Source organism: Mytilus galloprovincialis, chromosome 3 (genome assembly GCF_965363235.1).
Source record: "Mytilus galloprovincialis chromosome 3, xbMytGall1.hap1.1, whole genome shotgun sequence".
Lineage (NCBI taxonomy): Eukaryota > Metazoa > Mollusca > Bivalvia > Mytilida > Mytilidae > Mytilus > Mytilus galloprovincialis.
Window position 1 is genome coordinate 5,704,285 of NC_134840.1, and position 25,400 is coordinate 5,729,684.

The window sequence follows — 25,400 nt, forward strand, 5'->3', positions numbered from 1 at the left end:
GTTGTGTGATAATTAAGATGTTTATTTTTAGAAATTGTGTCAATTTAGAAAGTTGTGTGATAAGTAAGATGTTTATTTTTAGACATTGATGTAATAAATAAGATGTTATTTTTAGACATTGTGTTAAATGTAAAAATTTTTAGACATTGTATGATAATTGAAATTTTCATTTTAGACATTGACGAGTGTTCTTTGGCGGTCAGCGTATGTTTACATAATGGAACTTGTATTAACACAGATGGATCTTATGTATGTCAGTGTCCAATAGCATGGACAGGAGATAGTTGTGAAACTGGTTAGTAAAATGTTTCTAAAATTCATTTTATAGCTTATAGTAAAAAGTAAATTTATTCCTACACTATATATCAGAAGATGTGGTATGAGGGCCAATTAGACAACACTCCATCCAAGTCACAATTTGTAAAAGGTAAACCATTACAGGTTAAAATACAGCCTTCAACACAGAGCATTGGCTCACAGCGAACAGCAAATTATAAAGGGCCTCAAAAATGACTAATGTAAAATCATTCAAACAGGAAAACCAACAGTCTAATCCATATAAAAAACAAGAAACACTTATGAACCACATCAACAAACAACTATCACTAAACAACAGGTTCCTGACTTAGGACAGGTGCAAACAAATGCAGCTTGTTTAAACGCTTTAACAGGTGCCAACCTTCACACAAACCTGAAATAATAATATAACATCACAACAAACAATGACTATCACTGGAAGAATAGTTATTTATAAAATAGCATGTAGCCATAGTTCTGTAATGCTGTATGGTATATATTCCATAACATGCTAAATTCTTGGCATTTTTGTGTTAATAAACTCTTAAATGATGCAAGTAAGATTAGATATTGTAACATTAATGAATGCAATAACTGGTATCAAATTTTGATTTCAGATACTAATGAGTGTTCACTATACAGACCATGTAGAAATGGGGGAACCTGTAATAATATTGAGGGGTCTTATGTTTGTATGTGTCCACCTGGCTGGACAGGAAAAGACTGTGAAACAGGTATGTGAAATCACTGCATGGCTACATTGTAAGGTTGGAATAAAATAACCCTCACTGTATGGCTACATGGTAAGGTTGGAATAAAATAATAATCACTTCATGGCTACATTGTAAGGTTGGAATAAAATAACCATCACTGCATGGCTACATGGTAAGGTTGGAATAAAATAACCATCACTTCATGGCTACATGGTAAGGTTGGAATAAAATAACCCTCACTGCATGGCTACATTGTAAGGTTGGAATAAAATAACCCTCACTGCATGGCTACATGGTAAGGTTGGAATAAAATAACCATCACTTCATGGCTACATGGTAAGGTTGGAATAAAATAACCCTCACTGCATGGCTACATTGTAAGGTTGGAATAAAATAACCCTCACTGCATGGCTACATGGTAAGGTTGGAATAAAATAACCCTCACTGCATGGCTACATGGTAAGGTTGGAATAAAATAACCCTCACTGCATGGCTACATGGTAAGGTTGGAATAAAATAACCCTCACTGCATGGCTGCATGGTAAGGTTGGAATAAAATAATAATCACTTCATGGCTACATTGTAAGGTTGGAATAAAATAACCCTCACTGCATGGCTACATTGTAAGGTTGGAATAAAATAACCCTCACTGCATGGCTACATTGTAAGGTTGGACACATCACATGCATTTCCTATTTGGATGTCATTGAGAATAATGGCATTTAAAACAAAATTGAACTTTCAATAACCATCACTTCATGTCTCATCTACTTCAGAAAATAAATTTTTAGAAAAGTGAAAGTGGTAAACAATTTGTTTTTTAAATTTCATAATTTAGTATGCAATTTATAAGATGCATAAACTCTCTTAACTTAAAAAGACAGCTTGCACTTGTGTTATTTGTTTCCATTTAATTAATCAAGATGAATTAATAGCTGGTTGGCAAATAACCAAATTGGGTGTCCGAACCCTTCTAGTCCATCCATCCAACTAAAACATCTTGGAGTTAATATTTAGGGAGTGTTTTTTTATTTGCTCTGCAGCTTGATACTGTTGAATTGTAACATGTAAGCAATTTTAGGATCTTTTGTACAACTACTTCCTGTGTGCCAAAATTTGCATTTTCAATCAATTGTACAAAGCTACGCAGGTCCAACCCCCTCTTAGTCTTGTAACTTATTGTGTGGTAAGAACAGAAATGTTTGTAAGAAAGGACTCTCTAAAGACCATCAGAATGATGATAAAAGACAATGGTAGAGCTTGACTGTTTCAATAATGCAAGACACAATTTCAATCCTTAACATGCTTGAAATTGTCATTGAATGAATTTCTTATTTTAATAATTAATATTTTCAGATCTGAACGAATGCACACAATTAAATGCCCCATGCATGAATGGAGGAACATGTCTTAATACCAGAGGGTCATTTCAATGTATCTGTCCGCAAGGATGGACAGGAAATACATGTATGGTTGGTAGGTATTATTATGAATATGGTATATAATCTTCTTCCATTAACCAAGATTTACTCCACTCCAGGATGTTAAATGTTTATTTTACCTACCTAGCTGCCGCAGCAGGCTTTAAATGGAAAAAAAATAATGGTCAAGAGAGGAGAAATATTGTTACTCACAATGGAAAATAGAATCAGTTACTTCTCTGATGATGCATTTGCCTATTCCATGTTTGAGCCATTCTGGTGTTGCAAGTGATGCTAAAGATAAAAAAATTCTCTCGTTGATTAGACAGTTTTCTAGTAGTGTGTGCTAATTATTAACTGGAAATTGCCACATTTAGGATAACAGTTATTTTTATTTATCAAAATTTTAAATAAAATTCATTTTAAACCTTGCATATATTTTTTTTAGATGTTGATGACTGTGTATTTAATCCCTGTCTTCATGAGGGTACCTGCTTGAATACACTTGGAGGGTACCAGTGTTTCTGTAAACCAGGATGGACTGGTCCAAGGTGTGATGTAGGTCAGTATGATTTCATACTTGGTAGATGTGTTTATTATTATTTGATGAAGCGTCTTGTCCATGATTATATTTAATATTACAGAAAGATAAATCTATAGGGCAGAAGTTTATGTTATAGGGGAGAGTAGGATTTAATTCAGTAACTTCAAAGAAATTCCCTGAATGACATACCATGTGTACAGCTTTACTTTAATGTTGTAGAATTTATCTTATAGATTAAGATTTTATCAGTTTTATTTTACAACCCCTGACAAGTAGTTATTGCATTAACTATCAATTAAGGAAAGCACCTATTTTGATTCAGTCAGTCATAGTATTACAATATATAATAATGTTCTACTTCAGATATTGATGAATGTTTGATAAATCCTTGTATGAACAATGGAACCTGTATAAACAGTTATGGAGCTTACTACTGTAGGTGTCCCAGTGGATGGACAGGAGACAACTGTTTGATGGGTAAGAAATTTAAAACATATTAAAACAGGAAGATGTGGTCTTATTGCCAATGAGACAACTCTCCACCTGAGACCAAATGACACTTAAGTTAACAGCTAAAGGTCACCATAATGCCTTCAACAATAAGCAAAATTCATACTGCATAGTCAGCTATAAAGGCCCTTAAATGACAAATGTAAAACAATTCAAACGAGAAAACTGATGGCCTGATTGGTGTAAAAACAATGCAGTTACTGACAGATAGATCAAAGCCCATAACAACTAAAACAATCATGTATCTAAGACTAAAGTGTCAATTAGCACATATCCAACATCCAATGGATTTAGTGTAAATACATCATTAGCAGAAAAACGTGACCTTGTGCAATGTATGTATGTGAAGAATGTCCTTAGTTAATTCAGATAGAGAATTCCGTAGATATCACTATATGTATTGTTGCATTTCAATTGCTTTCTAATTAATAAGTAAAATTGTTGTTTGGTTACAACTGTTATTTAGTCGCTCTCCCAAGCAAGAAGAGATCTGTGTACATGTATTTGATTATTCAGAACTGTTGTATATAATACTTATATAGTAAACAATTCCTGTTTCAGATCAAAATGAATGTAGTTTATACAAACCATGTATGAACGGAGCTCAATGCCTAAATCTTGCTGGATCCTATCAGTGTCGATGTGCACCTGGATGGTCAGGAGTTAATTGTCAAATAGGTAAGATTAACTCTCAAAAGGAATATATGAAATATGTTTTAATATTTAATGAGACATTTATTTGTATTGTAAAAAAAAATTTTTATACAAATGTTTGGAATGGACCTGTTTTGGTAAATTATTGTTCATCAGTCCATCCTCCGGTTTTAGTTTAAATGAATATAATATTTACTAAAGTTTTACACAATCTTGAATTTCAAGGAGATTTTTTTTCTATTTTGATGTTCAAATTTTGTTATTTGACTTAAAGTCTGTAAAAAAATCAACTATTGAGCAATAAATGGCTGTACCGAGAAAATGACCAGATCATGCACTGCTTTAGCTGTTTATTTGTATATGTTTTTCACATTATAAATTTTTATTTTCTTTCATGGATTTTCTAACCCCCACATTGTTTTTACCTTAAAGACACAAAAGGACTGTTCTGTTCAGATTAAAAAAGATGTTCTGTTTTGTCCTAGATGTAAATGAGTGTTTCGCTGCAACCAACCCATGTTTTAATGGAGGATCCTGCGTAAACAATATGGGAAGTTTTACATGTTTCTGTACAGAAGGATGGGAAGGAGCATTTTGTACTACAGGTAAGAGCATTTAGATAAATGTGAAAATGTTAATAAAGAGTTCTGTATGGATAAATTTGAAATAAACTTGTATACTATAATGGAGGATAAAAAGTACATCAATCTTTGGGGTGACACATAAAATAAGTATAATAGGTGAATATCATGAAGCAATAATATCATGATTATGAAATAAGCTATTATACAAAAGAATATTTGTTGTTGTTATATCCAATGGAACTTTGTTCTGTCTTCTAAAATATATTTGACTGTCTGCCAATATGTCAGTCCTGTCTGTCTGTCTGTTAGTCAGTCATACTCTTGTCATTGCAACTCCTCTAAAACCACACTACAAAATTCATGAAACTTCAGGTATTTGATAACCACTTACTTTGCAGATGTGCATATCAATGGTAGATGTCAATATCAACAGGAAATTATGATTCAATTGTTTGTTTTGGAGTTATTACCCTTTGAACTTAGAATGTTGACCTCAATATACTACTGCAACTAATTGTCATCTCAACTCCTCTGAAACTACAAAAAAGAATTTTATGAAATTTTAAAGATAATAATAACATAACATGTAGATGTGCATATCCACAAGAAATCAACTGTCATTTGACAGCTAGAAAAACATGCTTACATGCTTTTTTGGGATACAATTGCTTTCAAGCAATCTGTAGACTTATACCAGTGGCTCAGGACAATGCCCTCATGTCAATCGTTTTATTCTAAACATTAAGGAACATTTCAGATTTTTATGATTGTCTTGCTTTAAAAGGTAAAAACAAACAAAGAGATTGAACTTAAACAACTTTCCTATAATGTTCTTTTCATAATCCTTATGTTTGATATTTCCCTTTACTTATATACGTGATTTAACAACATGGAAAATCAGAATTAAGCAGTATTTATCTTTAGTGTTTTTATAAATTTAGAAACACGTCAGAGGGAAGTCCCCAGTTTTGATAAATGCGAGAGTTCTCTGAATTCCGATAAATCTATTTCTGTCATATAAGAACTGAAGTGGAGTTTTTCTTATATGTCACCGTTATGAAACTAATATTTGATATTGTACCTCCATAAAGAAATAGAGAACCATCTAGGTCGTTTAATTAAAATTTAATATATGTTCTTACTCCAGGGTTTGTTCAGGTAATTATGCGCATGCATATAGTTTTCTGGACTTCAATTAGCTATATATAGATTGAATGGTTGCTCTGGATTCCCCACTCAATTGAATAATTTAAAACTCATGGGATCCTTTCTTTGTATGTCTGCTATTGAGGGTTATTGTTGTTGCATAATTTTAAATCATATGCATCATTTAAATTAAAATAAATGTATTCCACATCGTTAAGGTATAACTACAACACCCCTTCAGGCGAAATGGAGTCTTCCATATTATCGTTTCGAGTTGTCTCCCTTCCGGAAGTAACTTCCGTCAATTCTGAATGTAAATACACTTCAAGAAAAATTAACTCGTTCTGTTGATAAACATCGTATTATTTTAAAAACGATCGCAATTTAAACTGAGGAATATGTACGGAAAGGAGTCATGACAACTGACCCAAAGGAAATTAAACATTTAAAGAGTTAGGAATGGGGTTCCTCCTAGAATTAAAGTAGGAAAATAGGTGATAATTAAGATATGAAGTGAAATACCTTCTCTTACTCTCAATCTCAATGACTGTTGTGGAAAGTAAACTTGGAATTTATAGTACAAAAATAAAACACAATAGGCCTAAGTACATTGTTCATACACTTTTATCCGGGATTGGCTTTTTTGTAACTATTCATATTATGTAAATTACATTTTACATGTGCAGTTGAATTAGTTTTGAAAATAATATTATCTAGCTACGTGAATTAATGTGTCAATAAAAACAATGGCAATTGTATCCCTCAGAGCATTCTGCTCTTTGATTATATTCACAGTATTTATATTTGGTATTAAAATTTACTGAAAGCATATTTGGGTATTTTATACCTGCTTACTAAAGAGCTGGAATTTGTATTGAATATTGTTATAGTATAAGATAGATATGGACATGCAATAAATGTTTTTTCTATTGTTTTCAGATAAAAAGGAATGCACTTTATTCTCAAATATCTGTGAGAATGGAGGAAATTGTATAGAAATGGAAGGTTCCTATAGGTGTGACTGTTCTAAAGGATGGACTGGTAAACATTGTGGTATTGGTAAGTCAGATGTAAATAAAATGAATCAGGGTTTTTTTTTCATTGAATCATTGTTACAAAACTTTATATAACATTGATTTTGTGCTCTCAAAATTCTATTAGTTTAATTTGGTGTTTCTATTTTTTTGCTCACCTGGCCCAAAAGTGGCAAAATGTTTAACATACAAAGAATATTACTTTCATGTACCTGAATACACAAAAGTGAATCCTCATGATAGACACAAAAAATCAACAAAGTTTATAACCTACTAAGAATATTACTTTTACATACCTCAATACACTAAAAAGTAATACCAATGAAATTGAAGTAAAAGACAAACCCACAAAATTTTATCGCCATGGAAACTAATGTTTCTCTAGTAATTCCATTATTTCTGTTGTAGATGACGATGAATGCAAGCTGATCACATGTCTAAACAATGGAATGTGCAGGAATACGAACGGATCTTATATCTGTAACTGTGCTGATGGTTGGACAGGAGATAGCTGTCAGTTTGGTAAGTGGGAAATAAACAAGTCATAATAACAAAAAAATTGATAAGGGGGTTCATAAGAAACAAAAACAAATTATTCTTGCACATCTTAATGCACTGTTAACTGTATACTGGTAACAATGGTGTGTGTAAAGTGTAGTATATGTTTGTTAGTGTGAAGTGAAATGTAGTGTGTGTTTACAGGTAAGCATTGTTAGTGTGAAGTGAAATGTAGTGTGTGTTTACAGGTAAGCATTGTTAGTGTGAAGTGAAATGTAGTGTGTTTACAGGTAAGCATTGTTAGTGTGAAGTGAAATGTAGTGTGTGATTACAGGTAAGCATTGCTAGTGTGAAGTGAAATGTAGTGTGTGTTTACAGGTAAGCATTGCTAGTGTGAAGTGAAATGTAGTGTGTGTTTACAGGTAAGCATTGTTAGTGTGAAGTGAAATGTAGTGTGTGTTTACAGGTAAGCATTGCTAGTGTGAAGTGAAATGTAGTGTGTGTTTACAGGTAAGCATTGCTAGTGTGAAGTGAAATGTAGTGTGTGTTTACAGGTAAGCATTGTTAGTGTGAAGTGAAATGTAGTGTGTGTTTACAGGTAAGCATTGTTAATGTGAAGTGAAAAGTAGTGTGTGTTTACAGGTAAGCAAAATTGTTTGTTTGAAGTGAAATGTAGTGTGTGTTTACAGGTAAGCATTGTTAGTGTGAAGTGAAATGTAGTGTGTGTTTACAGGTAAGCATTGTTAGTGTGAAGTGAAATGTAGTGTGTGTTTACAGGTAAGCATTGTTAGTGTGAAGTGAAATGTAGTGTGTGTTTACAGGTAAGCATTGTTAGTGTGAAGTGAAATGTAGTGTGTGTTTACAGGTAAGCATTGTTAGTGTGAAGTGAAATGTAGTGTGTGTTTACAGGTAAGCATTGTTAATGTGAAGTGAAAAGTAGTGTGTGTTTACAGGTAAGCAAAATTGTTTGTTTGAAGTGAAATGTAGTTTGTGTTTACAGGTAAGCATTGTTAGTGTGAAGTGAAATGTAGTTTGTGTTTACAGGTAAGCATTGTTAGTGTGAAGTGAAATGTAGTGTGTGTTTACAGGTAAGCAAAATTGTTTGTTTGAAGTGAAATGTAGTTTGTGTTTACAGGTAAGCATTGTTAGTGTGAAGTGAAATGTAGTGTGTGTTTACAGGTAAGCATTGTTAGTGTGAAGTGAAATGTAGTGTGTGTTTACAGGTAAGCATTGTTAGTGTGAAGTGAAATGTAGTGTGTGTTTACAGGTAAGCAAAATTGTTTGTTTGAAGTGAAATGTAGTTTGTGTTTACAGGTAAGCATTGTTAGTGTGAAGTGAAATGTAGTGTGTGTTTACAGGTAAGCATTGTTAGTGTGAAGTGAAATGTAGTGTGTGTTTACAGGTAAGCATTGTTAGTGTGAAGTGAAATGTAGTGTGTGTTTACAGGTAAGCATTGTTAGTGTGAAGTGTAGTGCATGTTTACAGATAATCTTTGCTAGTGTCAAGTGTAGAATATGTTTGCAGGTAACAATTGCTAGTGTCAAGTGTAGTGTATGTTTTAGAAGGAATTTGGTAAAAGGCAATATAATTCCTGAGAAAGCTGTTAGATCTAATGACTGAATGCAAACAAATATTTCCTTGTTAAATAACTACAATCATTATAATTTCATATTAAGAAAGACTCCAAAATGTACTCATATTGTTAATATTTTCATAGACATATATTTGTTACTTTTTGTTTTCAGATCGTGATGAATGTTCCCTAGATATGCCTTGTTTATATGGAGCTACTTGTACTAATACCCCTGGGGGTTATGTTTGTAATTGTGCAGCTGGATTTTATGGAAAGAATTGTCAAAGTGGTAAGTCACTTGATTTAAGTTCTGGTATGTTTTTTTTTATTCTATGAATTGGAAGTGTCCTGTTTCTTTCATAAATATGAATAGAAAAAAATATAATGCATGTGTGAGTCAATAACTTCTACAAATTTCAATTAGACAGCAACCTATCAGCTTTTATTTCTATGCTTCATTTGACTGGATATATTTATAAGTGTCTTTCTTAGATACAGGAATTTTATAAAGAAGGCATTTTCAGAATAACATGAAATTTATTTGCAAAATTTTGAATTTTGTTTCAGATAGATGTTTGTATCACAATGTGTTGATCCTAAATCATAAGCGTAAAAAAGTAATGAATGCTAAAGTCATGGCAATTGATTTATTTTCATTGAAGTTAAAAAAAATCATATACTTTTTCAGAATATGACGAGTGTAGTTCCTTCCCTTGTTTGAATGGAGCCCAGTGTGTTGACCACCCAGGATATTATGAATGTATTTGTAGACAAGGCTGGCAAGGAACTAGATGTGACATAGGTATGGTGTATTTGTATATCTTTTACTGTTGGCTGTCATAGGTAGTCTCTTGAGAATGCTGTATGTTCATTTACACATTTTTGTGTAGGAGGAAGTGAGAGTATAGTACTGCCATACAATTTACTGGTGACACACACAATTCATTAAAGTTCAGATAGGTAATACAATTTATACACATCATCAATATTTCTTTGATAAAATCGTCAAATTTAAATGTTCCAAAGGTCATCTGACATGTGATTGTTTGACTTTTTACTTTGTAAAGATAGTACTCAGCCCTGAAAGACTAACTCTTCACCTGTACGATTACAATTTTGATTTCTTTCCAGATGTCCAAGAATGCCTGATACAAATAGAGATATGTAATTTCCATGGTAACTGTACAGATCTAGCTGGTTCCTACAAGTGTGAGTGTGATCCAGGCTGGTTTGGAGATCAGTGTGGCAAAGGTGAGTTCATTGCCAGAGATCTACTGAAAATAAAAAGGGTGTTATTAAGTTATCTAGTCTTTGAATAAATACTGAATTCTACAAATAGTTATCAAAGGTACCAGGATTATAATTTAGTACGCCAAACGCGCGTTTCGTCTTCATAAGACTCATCAGTGACGTTCATATCAAAATATTCATAAAGCCAAACATCTTGGCTAGGAATAAACACATAAAAAGTGTCATCCCATAATTTCAACCTACAATTAATGAAAAGTTTGATGAATATCATATGTTCAACTCTAAAATTGTGAAAAAGGAATTCAGCATTCTAGTGTTTTGAAAACCAAAGTATATATTTCCTGGAAAGTCAGAAGTCTTAAGCAAAATTATTGAAGTTATTAATATGTTTTTTAAATTTACACACATTACTTGCAAGATACAAGCTACGTATATTATTGTTGTGTTTTGTGAATGGTTTGATTTTGCATCGGAAGTTTACAAAAATATATAATACAAGAATAAATTATTGATTATTGCTCCTTTCTTATACACATTTCAATATAATGCAAGGGGAATCTGTACAATTTTGAATTAGAATAATGGGTTTTGAAAAAGTGATGTGTGTTGCAACAGACTTTTTACCTTGTAAGCAAGGACTTGTAAATGGAAATGTCTTTTTCATGTGATAATTTTGTTGTTTTCAGACAAAGATGAATGCTTACAGAATCCATGTGTTAACGACGCCACATGTCTAAATACTGCTGGATCCTATACATGTCAATGTGGTACTGGCTGGACAGGGAAACATTGTGAACTAGGTAGGTACCAGTCATAGTTACTCTGATATAAGCTTCTGTAGTACTGACATAAACAGGCTACAGAACATTGCCTTGAATTCATCATGTCTAGTAATTTAGAAATTCATATTTCAAGGGATTTTTTTGTAAATTTTCATGTAATTAGAACTTTTCCTATTTCATTAAATTTAAACAAAACTTTGATTTTTTTTCTAATATATTAGTTTTGGTTTTATTTAAAATAACATATGTACCAGATTGGTTAATCATTCTAATAACTATTTTGCAAGCTGACAATGAGAAATAATTCCAACTGTGGATAAACGATTATATTGGCCAATTTATTTGATGAGTTGAGTGTTTTCTGTTTGTAGATGTGGACATGTGTAAATCTATAACCTGTTTGAATGGAGGATCTTGTTCTGCTGAAAGACTTGGATCTTATAGTTGTGTGTGTTTACCTGGATGGACTGGTCAATTCTGTGGTACAAGTAAGTCAGCTGATGCATCATGGGGAAAGTTCTGACTAAAAAAATAAGCAAATTTTGCTACTTTTGACAGATTAGTAATAATTTAATCAAACTTAGTCAAGAAATGTGAATCATATTTGATATGTTTACAGTCAAGAAATGTGAATCATATTTGATATGTTTACAGTCAAGAAATGTGAATCATATTTGATATGTTTACATTTACTTCATTTATTTTTGGAAGGAAGTTTACCTATATTTTTATGTTCTGAAGGAAGGTCAGCTTGACCCTTATTGTTATGTATACATAACGGATTTACAAGTAATGACCATGTTTAAACAGATTTACAAAGCTTGATATGAAAAAAAACCAAAAACAATTATATATAAAAAAAATACTGTTAATTTTCAGATATAAATGAATGTCTCCAGGTTCCTGCTGTTTGTCAATTTGGAGGTATATGTAAAGATTTACCAGGGTCGTACGAGTGTAAATGTGCACAGGGTTACAAAGGTCAAAACTGTGAGGGATGTAAGTATAGACCAAATCAAGATAACTTGTTGTATTTATCATGTTCATATTCGTTTAAGCAGTCACATCTGAAATATCCATTTAAATTTCTATTTTAATGGAAGTTAAAAGCTGATGGTTGTTGAAAAGAAATTTGTTCAGGCCTAAGGAGGCTTGCGGGTATAAAAAATTCAGAAAAAAAATAAAGATTTTATTTTTCATTACAAACTTTATAACTTTATTAGTTGTTACTTTATCATATGGTACAAAAATCATTTAAAAAAATCAATTTGTTTTGGCCCCAGATGACTTTTAAAATTTATATGTCATTGAAAAAGCTCCAAATTATCTCCCTTTGGTGCAAACATGCCATTTTTTTGCATTAAAATTGAAATATCTTTTTTAACTCATCAGTGACCTATGTTTTTTTATTATTATTTTCAAATAAGCTGTACTCAAACTTAACTATTGTAAAATTTTAACATTTCTGTAATTTAGTTCTTTTTTAATTCGATATTACCTCGATTCCTCCTATTAGTTCAACAGAGAAAAAAGTCCCTTTACAAAAATGTATGCTTCTTTCGAAGGCAGATTGTGAGCGTAAATGAACGTTGACTGCATTTTTTTGTTTTATTTTTCTAAGATAAAGTTCTTTTATAGAAAAATATAGCGAAATCCTATAATATGAAAAAAATGATTATGCCCCCTTAACTCTGATAAATTAAGATGCTTCACCCTAGACATTTTGATTTCAATTATTGACAGAAATTAAATTGTCCTGATCAGTTGCAAAAAAATATGGATAAGGTATTGTAACTTTATTGATTTTTCTACATATATTTTGCAGACATTGATGAGTGTAAAGAAGGCACATATCCCTGTATGAACGGGGGAACATGTGTGGATCTACCTCCAGCACAAGGCTTCTATGAATGTATCTGTCCGAATGAATGGGCCGGACCAAACTGTAATAATGGTAAGAGTTATTTAAAGGTTGCAATGTACTACTGCATCCAGTTCATTGTTAAAAGATTTGAAACAAGAAGCTTGCAGAGCATTTTAAATCTTGGCAACTAAACTGTCAAAAATATGTCTCCATCCAATCAGTATATCATGTTATTCATTGTTAGACACTTCTCCTCAAATCATCCAAAAAAGTGTTCTTTTTTACAAGTCCAAGGTCATAGTTTCTTAATCTCTACTGTAATTGTGCAGTGTAGTTTCTGGATGCTAAATTATATACTACATATCAAATTGCATCCTTGCTTTAACAGTATATGGTTGCATGATGATAAGAAAATCCTATTGATTTTTAGGTAAACACATCAAAGTTCAATGACATAATACCTATAAATAGACTAAAATGTTTTCAGAATAGTGGGAAATGTTAACAAATTTGATAATAACATATAAAACATAGATTTGAGAGATCCTTAGATAAGGTAATAACTTAAACAATTGTTGAATGTAAGTTTTTTATTTAATTTCAACTCAAGTTTTCAATGTAAAAGGAAAAAGGTTACTAAAGTTCACTACGATTTGTTTTTTGTACTAATACAGGAAGTGAGTGATATTTGACTCCTGAATCATAAGTTTTAATGATTTTGTTAATATTTATTAACAGATACGGATGAGTGCCGCGCTAACCCATGTTTAAACCTTGGCACCTGTGTGAACACCAACGGAGGATTTACCTGTAACTGTCGCGACGGTTGGACAGGACCCAAGTGTGGAACAGGTAGGTTTCTCTTGTAGTCATTAGGCTAAATTGATATCATATGATGATTCTATCAATCTTCATACTTAAATTTGGACAGACAATGTTTTTATTAAAATCTTGTTAATGATGGGTACTCCAGTTTTGTACTTATGAATTTTTATACAGAAAGGGGAAAGTTTTGAAAAAACTGAATCTAATGTTTTAGTTTAAACTCTTGTAATTATGGATTTAAGAGAAGTAATTTGCTGTTTCTTGTATCTGTGTAGAAAGAATTGAAATATGCTAACTTATCAGTATTTATGTTGATCATTGAACTCTGCACTATAGTAATAGAAGTATTTATCACATATTTGTTACGAATACATCGGGTTTTGCATGTGTAATAACCTCAAAATTGCCCGGGGCAAAAAAGAGGTTATTGGTTATTGTGCCCCTGGTTCCAAATGATGTGACGTCATTGCATCCTTAACAACACTTTTGTGATAAAATGTTTAAGATTTTACCTGTTATGTTTCATTAAATAGTTATAATTGATTTTTTTTTCTCTTTTCTGCAAAACTTAAATATGTGATAAATAGATAATAACTTGTCTTTTCCATATTGGCCCTGGTATCATCCCTTGACCCATATCGGCCCTCGACATGTTATAGTCTATATTTATTGACAGTTAAAGTTTCAATGACTATATCTGAATGAAAAGGTACATTCTTTTCGCTATACACAAGTTAGCTGCAGAACTGTAGCTCTTAGGTCCTTATCATATTTTTTAAACATTTGTAGTCCGCAATTAGTAAAATAATATCATAAGGGCTTTTAAAAGCCATGGTTCCGCAGCTAACACACAAGTAAGGACATTCTGATTGACAAGTTGTTTATGATTTGTTGTAGATTTCAATGAATGTTCGCGTAATCCATGTAAAAATGCAGGCACCTGTAGTAATCTTATAGGATCTTACATGTGTCAGTGTGCACCAGGCTGGACAGGTCAAAATTGTGATGTTGGTATGTATTCAAGAATTTCTTTGACACAATAAAAATGAGAATAATTTTTAAGAGATCAGAATTTGGATTTAATTTGCATATATCCTCTTGAAGTTGCTAAACTGTAGGAAAGAACAGTAAACTGACAACTTTCTTTTAGGTGAAGGGACAGTAAATGGGTTATGTCGCAGATTTTGCTATAATTTTGCATACAATCTTGGCTCGTTGAACTACAACTGAAAATCGAAAAAAAAGTGCATTTATCTCTTTTATTATCTGAAATTTTACAGATTGATTTCTTTCATATGGGTTGATATTTGTATAGAAAGCACATAAAATCGGTGAATAACCTTCTAAAATTTTCTTAAAATCATCAAATCTCTAGTTCTACGCCATAGATTTTGCTTAAAAAACTATATGTTGTTGACACATAAATTTCTGTTTTAATGATATAATCATCTGGTCACCGACTTGGTTTTTTTGTCTACTGATCAATAAGTTACCTTGTTGGTAGTGAAAAACCTTAAAAATCAACGTTTTAGGGCCTGCAACACGATGATGTTACAATTATTTCAACGCTTTGTTGGATTTTTTCACAAAGAACACAACTTTCAGTGACCCTATCTTTATTTTTTACAACACTAAGGTACACCACTGGTTTTAATGTAACTTCAAATTTATTTCTATTTAGTTACTGTCAAAAAATCACAAGATATGAAATGATATTGCATAAAACCAACAGTATAATCTAGTAATCATCTTTGCTCCAAAGTTTCATAAAATAAACTTTTCCTCTATGGTATCATAAAATCATATATGCTCTAAAAACTGATAAAATCTGTTTTTTCTTCTCAGATATCAATGAGTGTATAGCCAATCCCTGTAAACATGAAGGTACCTGTCGTAACTTAATTGGTACTTATGAATGTATATGTACAACACAATGGACTGGTAAAAATTGTGAAGCAGGTATGTACTACACACTAATCATGCTTTTTTCCCCAAGTACCTTTCTTTTGAATAATTTACAAATTCATTTTATTGCTGTACATTTTATTGTTTCATTATCTTTTTGTAAAAGCTGGACTTTCACCTTTACTTTTTGTTTTAGTAAGAACTTTCCTCAGTTGATATAGAATATATATCCTGATTATTTTGAAGTCCTTATAAGAGTCCAGTTTATTTTATTCAGGGTTAAATTGTAATGGATTTTTATTTTATTTCAGATTTGAATGAATGTTTACAAATAACATGTTACAATGGCGGAACTTGTACAAACTTGAACGGTTCTTATAAATGTAACTGTCCTGCTGGGAAATACACAGGAGAATTCTGTGAATTAGGTAAATATAGATAATTGTTACAATGGCGGAACTTGTCTTAACTAAGACAGTTCTTATAAATTTAACTGTCCTGCTGGGAAAAACACTGGAGAATTCTGTGAATTAGATAGATATAGATAACATGGTACAATGGTGGATCTTGTACAAACTTGGACATATTTTATAGAATTAACATGTATTTATATTTATTCTAAAATGAAAATATTTCACTGGATATGATTTTAATTAATTTTCAGATGTGGATGAATGTGTTACATTACGACCTTGCATGAATGGTGGCTCATGTTTTAATTTAATGGGCTCATACAGATGTCAGTGTCCCCAGGGGTGGTATGGCAATGACTGTGAACTAGGTAAGTTTTTGTAGGCATTTTTTAAATCAACAATTATTTTAGAAGGATTTTTAAGTACTAAAAATCTGTGTTACTGTCATACTGATATCTTCAAAATATTTTAATGGATGGAATTTAATTCAAGGTTACCTACTTTGAGGACAATAAGTGTGTATTTCATGTGAATAAATAAAAGTGTTTATTTCATGTATCCATTAGATTGTATTTGCTAAATAAAGTGTTTTGTATACTATTTTGATTATAGATCGTAATGAATGTGACAGTGTTCCTAGTCCCTGCAGGAATAGTGGTACATGTATCAACAATGATGGATCTTTTACATGCCTTTGTAATCAATTCTGGAAAGGACCATACTGTGATATTGGTATGTATTTTATTCAGTCATTAAGAAGTGGTTTTTTTAACACAGTTTATAGCTTTAAAACATTGTTAAGAATTTCTTTCATTTAAGAGATAACAGTATTGTATTTGATGCTTTGTGGATGTCCATTGGTAGTTTGTCTGTCACAAATTGCGTTAACCTGGTGACGCAGGTTCAGCAGAGACAGGTATATGAAGATTTGCGACATTAAATTTACCAGTTTACTTAATATTGGATATGAAAATAAGAAATATTATTATATTCACGTCTGCATTATTGAATAAAAAGCTATATACCTATAAAAGGTATACATTGGCAAAATCTCATGGTTGAGTATGAAAATAGGTACTGCAGGCTTATTTTTATAGGAGTTATTGCCCCTTTGAAACATAATTAACATGGAGAGTTTATTGATAGTACTCTTTTAAACATCTTTATTTCTTAATGAATTATTGATAGAATTTCTGTGGATAATATCAGATGATTTGGATTATAAATTGTAGTTGCTTCATTGTCTTGATCTTTGTTCTGTCTGAAGTTTAAGCAGGGGAGTTGCCTTAATCACCATCGGTCATTTATTTTGTTTAAATTGTTCCCCTTGTCAAACTTACAAGCTAAATAAATCAAGCTGCAATGTTCCCAATTTAAGGCTAATAAACAAAATTTGCTATATCTTTACCAATGATTAATTTGAGCAAAATCGACAAATCTAGGTAAAAAACATAAATGTATCTACTTTGTCATTCATTTTATATGTCACTAATATAAACCTTGGTTTGGTAGATTTGAATGACTTTTTTTTTATCGTTACAGATGTAAATGAATGTTTGGCCGTTGGAAACAATCCTTGTTCTAACAATGGTTTATGTAAGAACACAGACGGTGGTTTCTACTGTGACTGCACTGGTACTGGGTTTGAAGGAGACCGATGCCTTATTGGTAAATTATTATACATCAAGATTAGCTTATATCTGTAAAGCAGGAATCAAATATACATAAGTTTAATGATAACAATATAGTGGCAGACATTATATGCAGAATGTGAGTAAGAGAATTTTTCAGATCTGTTTCCAGTTTTTTTGAGTGAGAAAAATATTTCTGATGTCTTTGTACAGTTACATTTGTAAGAATAAAAAAGCAAATTTTGATTTTCAGTATTTTTTTCTATTTTAGATAAGAATGAATGTCTCCTAAATCCATGTTTGAATGATGGCTCGTGTATAAACACACCAGGTTCTTATGTATGTCAGTGTCTTCTTGGAAGGACTGGTCCAACCTGTGGCATTGGTAAGATATTAATTACTGGTCAGATGCTAACACATTAGTTTAAACAATATTTATTCAGATAAATCAACATTAAACGATATTATACAAATGAAATAAATATTAAGGATTCAGAAACAAGCATATCTGCTAAAATTGATGTTGCTCAACATCTCTTTGCATTCATATTTAAATTATTGATTGAAATAACATAAAAAAGTCTCCTTTATTATTTTTAGTTTTACACCAATCATTTGTAATGTTATAAGAAGAAATTTATTTGAAAATATCTATGTGAGAATTTAATTAATCAAAACATGTAAAAGTATTTAAATGGACCACCATTGATAAATCGTGTTTATCTAAATAGTGATATTTATTTTGATAGATGTGGATGAATGCCTAACGAGTCCATGTCAGCATGAAGGAGTATGTACCAATACCATGGGATCCTATAGTTGTCAGTGTACAGAGTACTGGAAAGGAGCAGAATGTACTATAGGTAGGTACCAGTGTATGTGTAGATAGTGGTTATCTCCTCTTAGTGGAATACTGGAAGGTGGTAAATATACCACAAGTACGCAAATTGCGGAATCATATATTTGCTTCTGTAGAAGGGAGAACTTTTGCTGGTATTAATCTTCATAGTTAGCTCCTTTTCTTTAAAATAATGTTTGTCTCATTTGTATACTGTTATTTATAAATGATCATTAAACAATTAAAAACCAATTGTTCAGAGAACAATTGAAGGTCTTTCAACCAAAAAGGATCTATTTTGATATGAAAATATTAAAATTCAGTTGAAAATGTCAGTTCCTATGGCGTTATGATGTAGAAATATGAATTTCGAGCAAAGGTCAAAATCTAGAACGTCCAATTAACCTATGACCTTGACCTCAATTTCAAGGTCATAGACTAAACATCTCAAATCAAAAGACACTAGTTCCTTAATATGTATGGTTCATGAGTAATATCACTTTACGCATAATTCTAAATATAAGAGGGGCGAAATCTCCCATTTATTGTCTACGCACCCTTGCAACCAAAATTTATAAGTTACGACATGTCGCAACTAACAATTGAGTAAAAATAATTTGTTGATATCTTATGAGGTTAATGAAAATAAGTGAAAATAAGCCAAAATCAAAATTTAGAATTTGACCTTGACCTTTGACTTTGACCTAATTTTCATTTTTTTGGACCAAGGATCTTAAATCAAAAGACCCTAGGTCTCTATCACTTATGGTTTACTAGTTAGAAATGCATATCAGCCATATCATATACAAAAGGGGGGATAACTCTCATATGGAGTCTCCGGATAGCTTCGGTCAAAATAAATCAAATCATCCTGAGGATGTAACGAGCAATTTGGTAAAATAAATTTGTCGGTTTCTTATACGGTTGCGAAGCCTTAGAGATAACAAGAAAAACAGTGTTCGGGGAGATAACTCTTACAAGGTAAAGTTTTTTGTTACACAGTGTCAGTTTCAGAAGCGTATTAACTGTTCGATATCATATACCATATCATATACCATATATCTAAGCGACATCTTGGGAAACAAAAAAACAGTGAAGGAAAAAAAAGTTGGCGGAAGAAAAAAAAAAAATAATAATCAGAACAAAACCTATAGGTCTTTCAACCAAAAGGTTGAAAGACCTAAATATTTGTCTTTATTGTTCCCTTTTTGCAACGTTAACTATTCCAAATAAACAGTTTTCTGTTGTTTATCAATATATCAAGTTTAATTTTTTTTTTAATTTTAAAATTTATTCAATTCAGCAAAGATTCTATGTAAATTTTGTTTCAGGGTTGCAGGAATATAGATTTTCCTAAAGATAAAAATAACTATAGTCTCAAAAATGAACAGTGCAAACTTCACAGCTCTGAATGATAAAATATTTTTCATTGGATATGAATACAAATATGTGTTTCTGTTGTAGATGTAAATGAATGTGTAGAGAAGATAAACGTTTGTATGAACGGTGGATTCTGTATAAATCTGTCTGGAAACTTTACATGTCAATGTGCACCAGGATTCACTGGACATAGATGCGAAGTGGGTTAGTATACATATTATCATTTTACTGTTTTGGGTAGAGATTTTTAAGAGGAAATCATAAAATAGGTATAAGAAGATGTGGTATGAGTGCCAAATGAGACAACTCTCCATCCAAGTCACAATTTGTAAAAAGTTATACCGGCGTCACACATCAGCGTATAGCTCCGACGTACGTTGGGCATGTTAAAAAATCATGTACGCTGCCAACACGCTAGTAATTTTGGATGCAATCAACCTGTCAATCATATCTGTTACGTGTTCAAAACGAGCTTTAAGCGTGTATTGGGCCTATGAGAAGCGTACCAAAGCGTTTATCTGGCATTCAAGAAATGTATGTTGGCGTATGCCTGGTGTTTGTTTAACGTAGATGGAATGAACGCTACGAAGGAAAAAAGTTTCTTGAACGTATTTGAGACGCTATCGGTCGTATCTTGGACGCCAAGCGTATACCTTTGTATTTCAACGTACTTCAAACTTATGCAACAAGCGTTTAACAATTGCTTAGCCTTCCTCTGGCGTGCAAATAACGTATACTGACTTTGTCAATTTACTCTTTACGTTTGGTGCATGCCGGTCTATACGTATTAATAATTAACTGTCTTTGTGGAAATGTATTATGAGTTTTAAAAAGAAGAATCCTGAAAATTTTTTGAAGATATAAAAAATAGTTTAATACAAATATAGTCTCGCTGCATTGAAGACCAATTGGTGGCCTTTGGCTGTTGTGTCTTTGACACATTCCTTTTTTCAATCTCAATTTTACTCTCCAGTATATTAGAAATGCAGTGCAGGAAATGAACTTTTACCTATCTGTCTTCTAAAAGGTGGGGGAATTAGTGTGAACATGTATGTAAGTAAGTCTCTAATCTGCAAAGCTATACATTTGATGGTGGGAATGAAAAGGTAAACTAAATATGGAAGAACAAGTCTCTATATTCATTTTTATGCCCCACCTTCCATAGTGAAGGGACGTTATGTTTTCTGATCTGTACGTCTGTTGTTCGTCCCCCCGTTCATCTGTCTGTCCCACCTCAGGTTAAAGTTTTTGGTCAAGTTAGTTTTTGATGAAGTTGATATCCTATGAACTTGAAACTTAGTATACATGTTCACTATGATATTATCTTTCTTATTTTAATGCCAAAATAGAGTTTTTATCCCAATTTCAGTCCAATGAACATAGAAAATGATAGTGCAAATGGGCCATCTGTGTACTATGGACACATTCTTGTTTTTATTGGGTTTGATAGTGACTAAAAATTATATTTTTAAGTATTAGAAATTACATCAAATTTCTGTGAATAAGAATTGTATTTTAAAACTTATGGATTCTAAAGGAGAATGATTTAGTAAAAGAAAAGTATACTTTTTAAATGTTTCCTTGTTGAATATATTGTAGAAATTGATGAATGTATGTCTTTGAGTGGTAACCCTTGTTTGAATGGAGGTAAATGCATCAATACAGAAGGATCTTACATGTGTCAGTGTCTCCCAGGGTGGACAGGAACAAATTGTGATGTTGGTACGTACATTCTAAACAACAAATGCTTGTTTCTTTGGATCTGATAAAAGAAATTATATGAGAAAATTTTTTATCAATTTAACTTCTTTTTACCAGAAATGATTAAAAGAAGTGACTATTCAAACATGATGTTTGACATGTAAAGTTTCCAAGAAATTTATACTTACAGATGTTGCTGCGATTCCAACAGATCCCAAATAAATGAATAGCAATTTTTGTGTGCATTTGGTGTGTGAAAATTATTTACTGCACAATTTTAATAAGATATATTTTTTTGCAAACAAATCCCTTACGTACAATTTATAAACCGAAAAAATAATGATTTGATAAACCTTTTGTTTTATATCTCAGAAAATTGTGTCTATTTAGATATACCTGTTGTAACAAGTCTCGTAAATTGTATTTTTTTTATAGATATAAATGAATGTTTTACTCGACCATGCCAAAATGGAGGCACATGTACAAACACACAAGGATCCTACACATGTGCATGTCTGGCTGGCTGGACTGGTCCAATGTGTGAAATAGGTAAGTAAAATATAATTCAAGAAACATAAAAAATGTGCTTGTCTGACTAGACTTAGGCATGAAATATATGTATACAATAGTACACAAAGATTTTTTAAGTTAAGAGTATCTAGAAGGAGGGCATGGAATCATGGGAGAAATGGGTTTCTGCTCTTGTATTGTATGACTTACCGTACAACCTTTAACAATTGAGCAGTGCCTACATGGTATGAAAAGTTTCGAGCTCCTAAAAATGTGTTTAAAGATTCTTATATTAAAGCATATTTTCTGTTTTCCTAATATGAAATGTTCATGTCAAAAATGTGTTTGCTTAAAATAATGTGGAAGCATAAAAAAAATGTATGGCATCAAAATATAATAACTCACTTAGGACTGAGTTTGTTACCAATATCCTTGGAATACAAAATATTATTATATTTTTTTAACAGACGTGAAGGAGTGTCTGCAGAGTCCATGTTCCAATGGTGCTACTTGTATCAACAGTGCTGGATCTTTCTCTTGTCAATGTCCAACGGGCTGGAGTGGCCCTCTCTGTACTATAGGTAAGGTTTATATAAAGCTTCAGGTACATGATACCAGTTGTATTACTTTAGTGGCAGATCCAGGGGGAGGGTTCCTGGGGTTGGACCCCCCTTTTTTCTGACGATCAATGCAAATAAATGGGGAAATATAGTTGAAACCCCCCATTTATAAATGGCTGGATCTGCCCTTGTACTTATTACTTATCATCTTATTTTAGTTAATGCATAAAAGTGACAAAAATTGATAAGATGAAATATGCCATTTTTCTAATATTTCAGATATCAATGAATGTGTGAGTTTCCCGTGCCAGAGTGGAGGTACATGTAATAATATTCCTGGCAGTTACACATGTACCTGTCTTCCTGGGTATACAGGGAAGAACTGCATTACTGGTAAGTATAAAACAAGTTCACCAAAAGTGGTAACATTATAATATTAGTATGATTGAGAAAATTGTCTAGGAAATACATGTTTAGCTGTTTCCTTGAATACAAAGGGAAGAAGGATTGAAGAATTAAAAGAGTAATAAGATGTCTGAAAGAAATCAGAAATCACCAAAGTATCATAGAAAGAAAAATGATAGAAAAAAATTCAATATGATAACCACAATAGATATAAAAAGATGTGGTATTAGTGCCAATGAGATAACTCACCATCCAAGTCAATATGATAACCACAATAGATATAAAAAGATGTGGTATTAGTGCCAATGAGATAACTCCCCATCCAAGTCATGATTGAATGAAATGTAAACCATTATAGGTCAAAGTATGGTATTCAACACGTTCACCACTTTTAGTTCATTTAAATTAACTTTTTATATCGAAAAATATCTGTCTTATAGCAATAATGTTAATCTGTTAACAAAGTTACGTAGTGGAACATTAAAGTTAAATATTGAAGTTGGCCGTTATAATAATATTCCTAGAGAAAATCGTTTATGTGAATGTTGTAAAATGTGTGTTATTGAAGATGAATACCATTTTGTTCTTGTTTGTCCATCTTATAGATCTGTACGAACACAATTTTTACCAAAGTACTATTGTCATTGGCCTAATAATATCAAACTATTAAATTTATTACAAGCTTCTAGTAAGTCTCTCACGATCAAATTATGTAATTATGTAAAAGCTGCATGGAATATTCGATCTCATATATAACACGGAGCCTGGGCTCACATTGAACAACAAGGGCTCCAAAAATGTCTAGTGTAAAACAATTCAAACAGGAAAACTACTGTCTAATCTATATTAAAAATTAGAAACACTTATGAACCGTATCAACAAAGGACAACACCTGAACATCAGGTTATTTTTTTATATATATACATATTTATATTTTTACCATATTGTTGCCATGGACTAAGAGTGTAAAAAATAAGTTAATAAAATTATGTAAAATAGAAAGAAATGCCAGTGAATGTAAAACCAAACAGCCTTTTTGTTTGTGGTGATTTCGATAAAATCTGTCTTATTGATTATTATTTTTTCGTTTCAGATATTGATGAATGTTTAGAAGTAACCTGTTTAAATAGTGGCTCATGTATAAATACAGCAGGGTCATTCCAGTGTTTATGTGGCTTAGGATGGAAAGGAGACTTCTGTGAAATAGGTAGATAATGAAAATATCATTCGTAGATTTAATTGTGAAAAAGGCTGTTGAATACCATTAGGTTGATGTTATTATAAACATATAACAATTTTAAAAGGGGGTAACTAATTTCAAATACAGTTTTCATTAAAAGAATTTATTTTTATGAAGAGGTTGACATATAATAACACAGATAATAGATTTTATAAGGTGGTAACTAATTTCAAATACAGTTTTCATTAAAAGAATTTGTTTGTATGAAGAGGACTTCTAGACACCAGTTATCACACTTAAGGAATGACTGTAATATTTATTCTGTCTATGAAGAAATAGCATAAAAAATGTGGAGCACACTGGGTTATTTAAAGTGTGCACCACATTTTTTATGTTATTTCGAATAGACATAAAAAATATAACAGTCATTTCTTATAATTTAATTCTTAATTCCATTTTAAACCGGAGTAAATCATGAAAAAACGTTGATGATGTCACGGTCACATGACAAAATTATGCCTATGAGCTGATAAACAAAACGACATCAGCCAATCAGAAAAAATTAAATTATTTTAATATATCAACATATCTTTAATATATTGAATTGAAATATTCTATTTAATGTTATGCATACCTGAGAATACTATTGTAAATTTTGTATTCAGATATTGACGAGTGTCTACAGAATGTTTGTATGAATGGTGCCACATGTGTGAACAAACCAGGAGGTTATGAATGTGTTTGCCCACCTGGTTTTACTGGAACAGGATGTACATTTGGTATGTTCAACATTATCACCCATGCTATAAATCCGATTGTACATTTGGTAAAATATTGTGTTACACATAAGTTTCATAAAATATTGTATTACACATCAGTTTCAATGTAATCAACTGTACTCTTTATTTTATTTTTAACTTGCAATTGAATAATTTGTAATTAATGAGTAGAACACATAAGTAAGCAATTTGACTGTAAGCCTTTGTGTGCCCTGTTGCAGCAAAGGGAGAATATGGTTTTACCTTTATCCATTTGTTCTTCTGTCTATCCATACACCTGTATGTCACAAAATTAGTTTCCGTTCACCATCTTTTGTGTGCCACAGCCAATTGCTATGAAAATTATTCACAATGCTTAATCATCACCAAATTCAGATCTCATTGGTTGTGTCACTTACTTGT

The 25,400-nt window shown here is 31.7% G+C and overlaps 1 protein-coding gene across 1 annotated transcript in view; it reads left to right on the top strand.

The window, feature by feature from the left end:
- LOC143067032 (uncharacterized) overlaps positions 1–25,400 on the top strand; it is an 89,525-nt gene that overhangs the window by 24,010 nt on the left and 40,115 nt on the right. The window contains exons 35-66 of the mRNA XM_076239969.1: positions 176–295; positions 915–1,031; positions 2,367–2,486; positions 2,880–2,993; positions 3,339–3,452; positions 4,047–4,163; positions 4,625–4,744; positions 6,809–6,928; positions 7,312–7,425; positions 9,147–9,263; positions 9,663–9,776; positions 10,106–10,225; positions 10,912–11,025; positions 11,379–11,495; positions 11,887–12,006; positions 12,833–12,961; positions 13,610–13,723; positions 14,594–14,707; positions 15,542–15,655; positions 15,913–16,029; positions 16,266–16,382; positions 16,627–16,746; positions 17,557–17,682; positions 17,917–18,030; positions 18,395–18,508; positions 19,948–20,067; positions 21,463–21,585; positions 22,000–22,113; positions 22,542–22,655; positions 22,914–23,027; positions 24,133–24,246; positions 24,885–24,998. Coding sequence (XP_076096084.1) covers positions 176–295; positions 915–1,031; positions 2,367–2,486; positions 2,880–2,993; positions 3,339–3,452; positions 4,047–4,163; positions 4,625–4,744; positions 6,809–6,928; positions 7,312–7,425; positions 9,147–9,263; positions 9,663–9,776; positions 10,106–10,225; positions 10,912–11,025; positions 11,379–11,495; positions 11,887–12,006; positions 12,833–12,961; positions 13,610–13,723; positions 14,594–14,707; positions 15,542–15,655; positions 15,913–16,029; positions 16,266–16,382; positions 16,627–16,746; positions 17,557–17,682; positions 17,917–18,030; positions 18,395–18,508; positions 19,948–20,067; positions 21,463–21,585; positions 22,000–22,113; positions 22,542–22,655; positions 22,914–23,027; positions 24,133–24,246; positions 24,885–24,998 — 3,750 coding nt within the window. The remainder of the gene's footprint in view (positions 1–175; positions 296–914; positions 1,032–2,366; positions 2,487–2,879; positions 2,994–3,338; positions 3,453–4,046; positions 4,164–4,624; positions 4,745–6,808; positions 6,929–7,311; positions 7,426–9,146; positions 9,264–9,662; positions 9,777–10,105; positions 10,226–10,911; positions 11,026–11,378; positions 11,496–11,886; positions 12,007–12,832; positions 12,962–13,609; positions 13,724–14,593; positions 14,708–15,541; positions 15,656–15,912; positions 16,030–16,265; positions 16,383–16,626; positions 16,747–17,556; positions 17,683–17,916; positions 18,031–18,394; positions 18,509–19,947; positions 20,068–21,462; positions 21,586–21,999; positions 22,114–22,541; positions 22,656–22,913; positions 23,028–24,132; positions 24,247–24,884; positions 24,999–25,400) is intronic.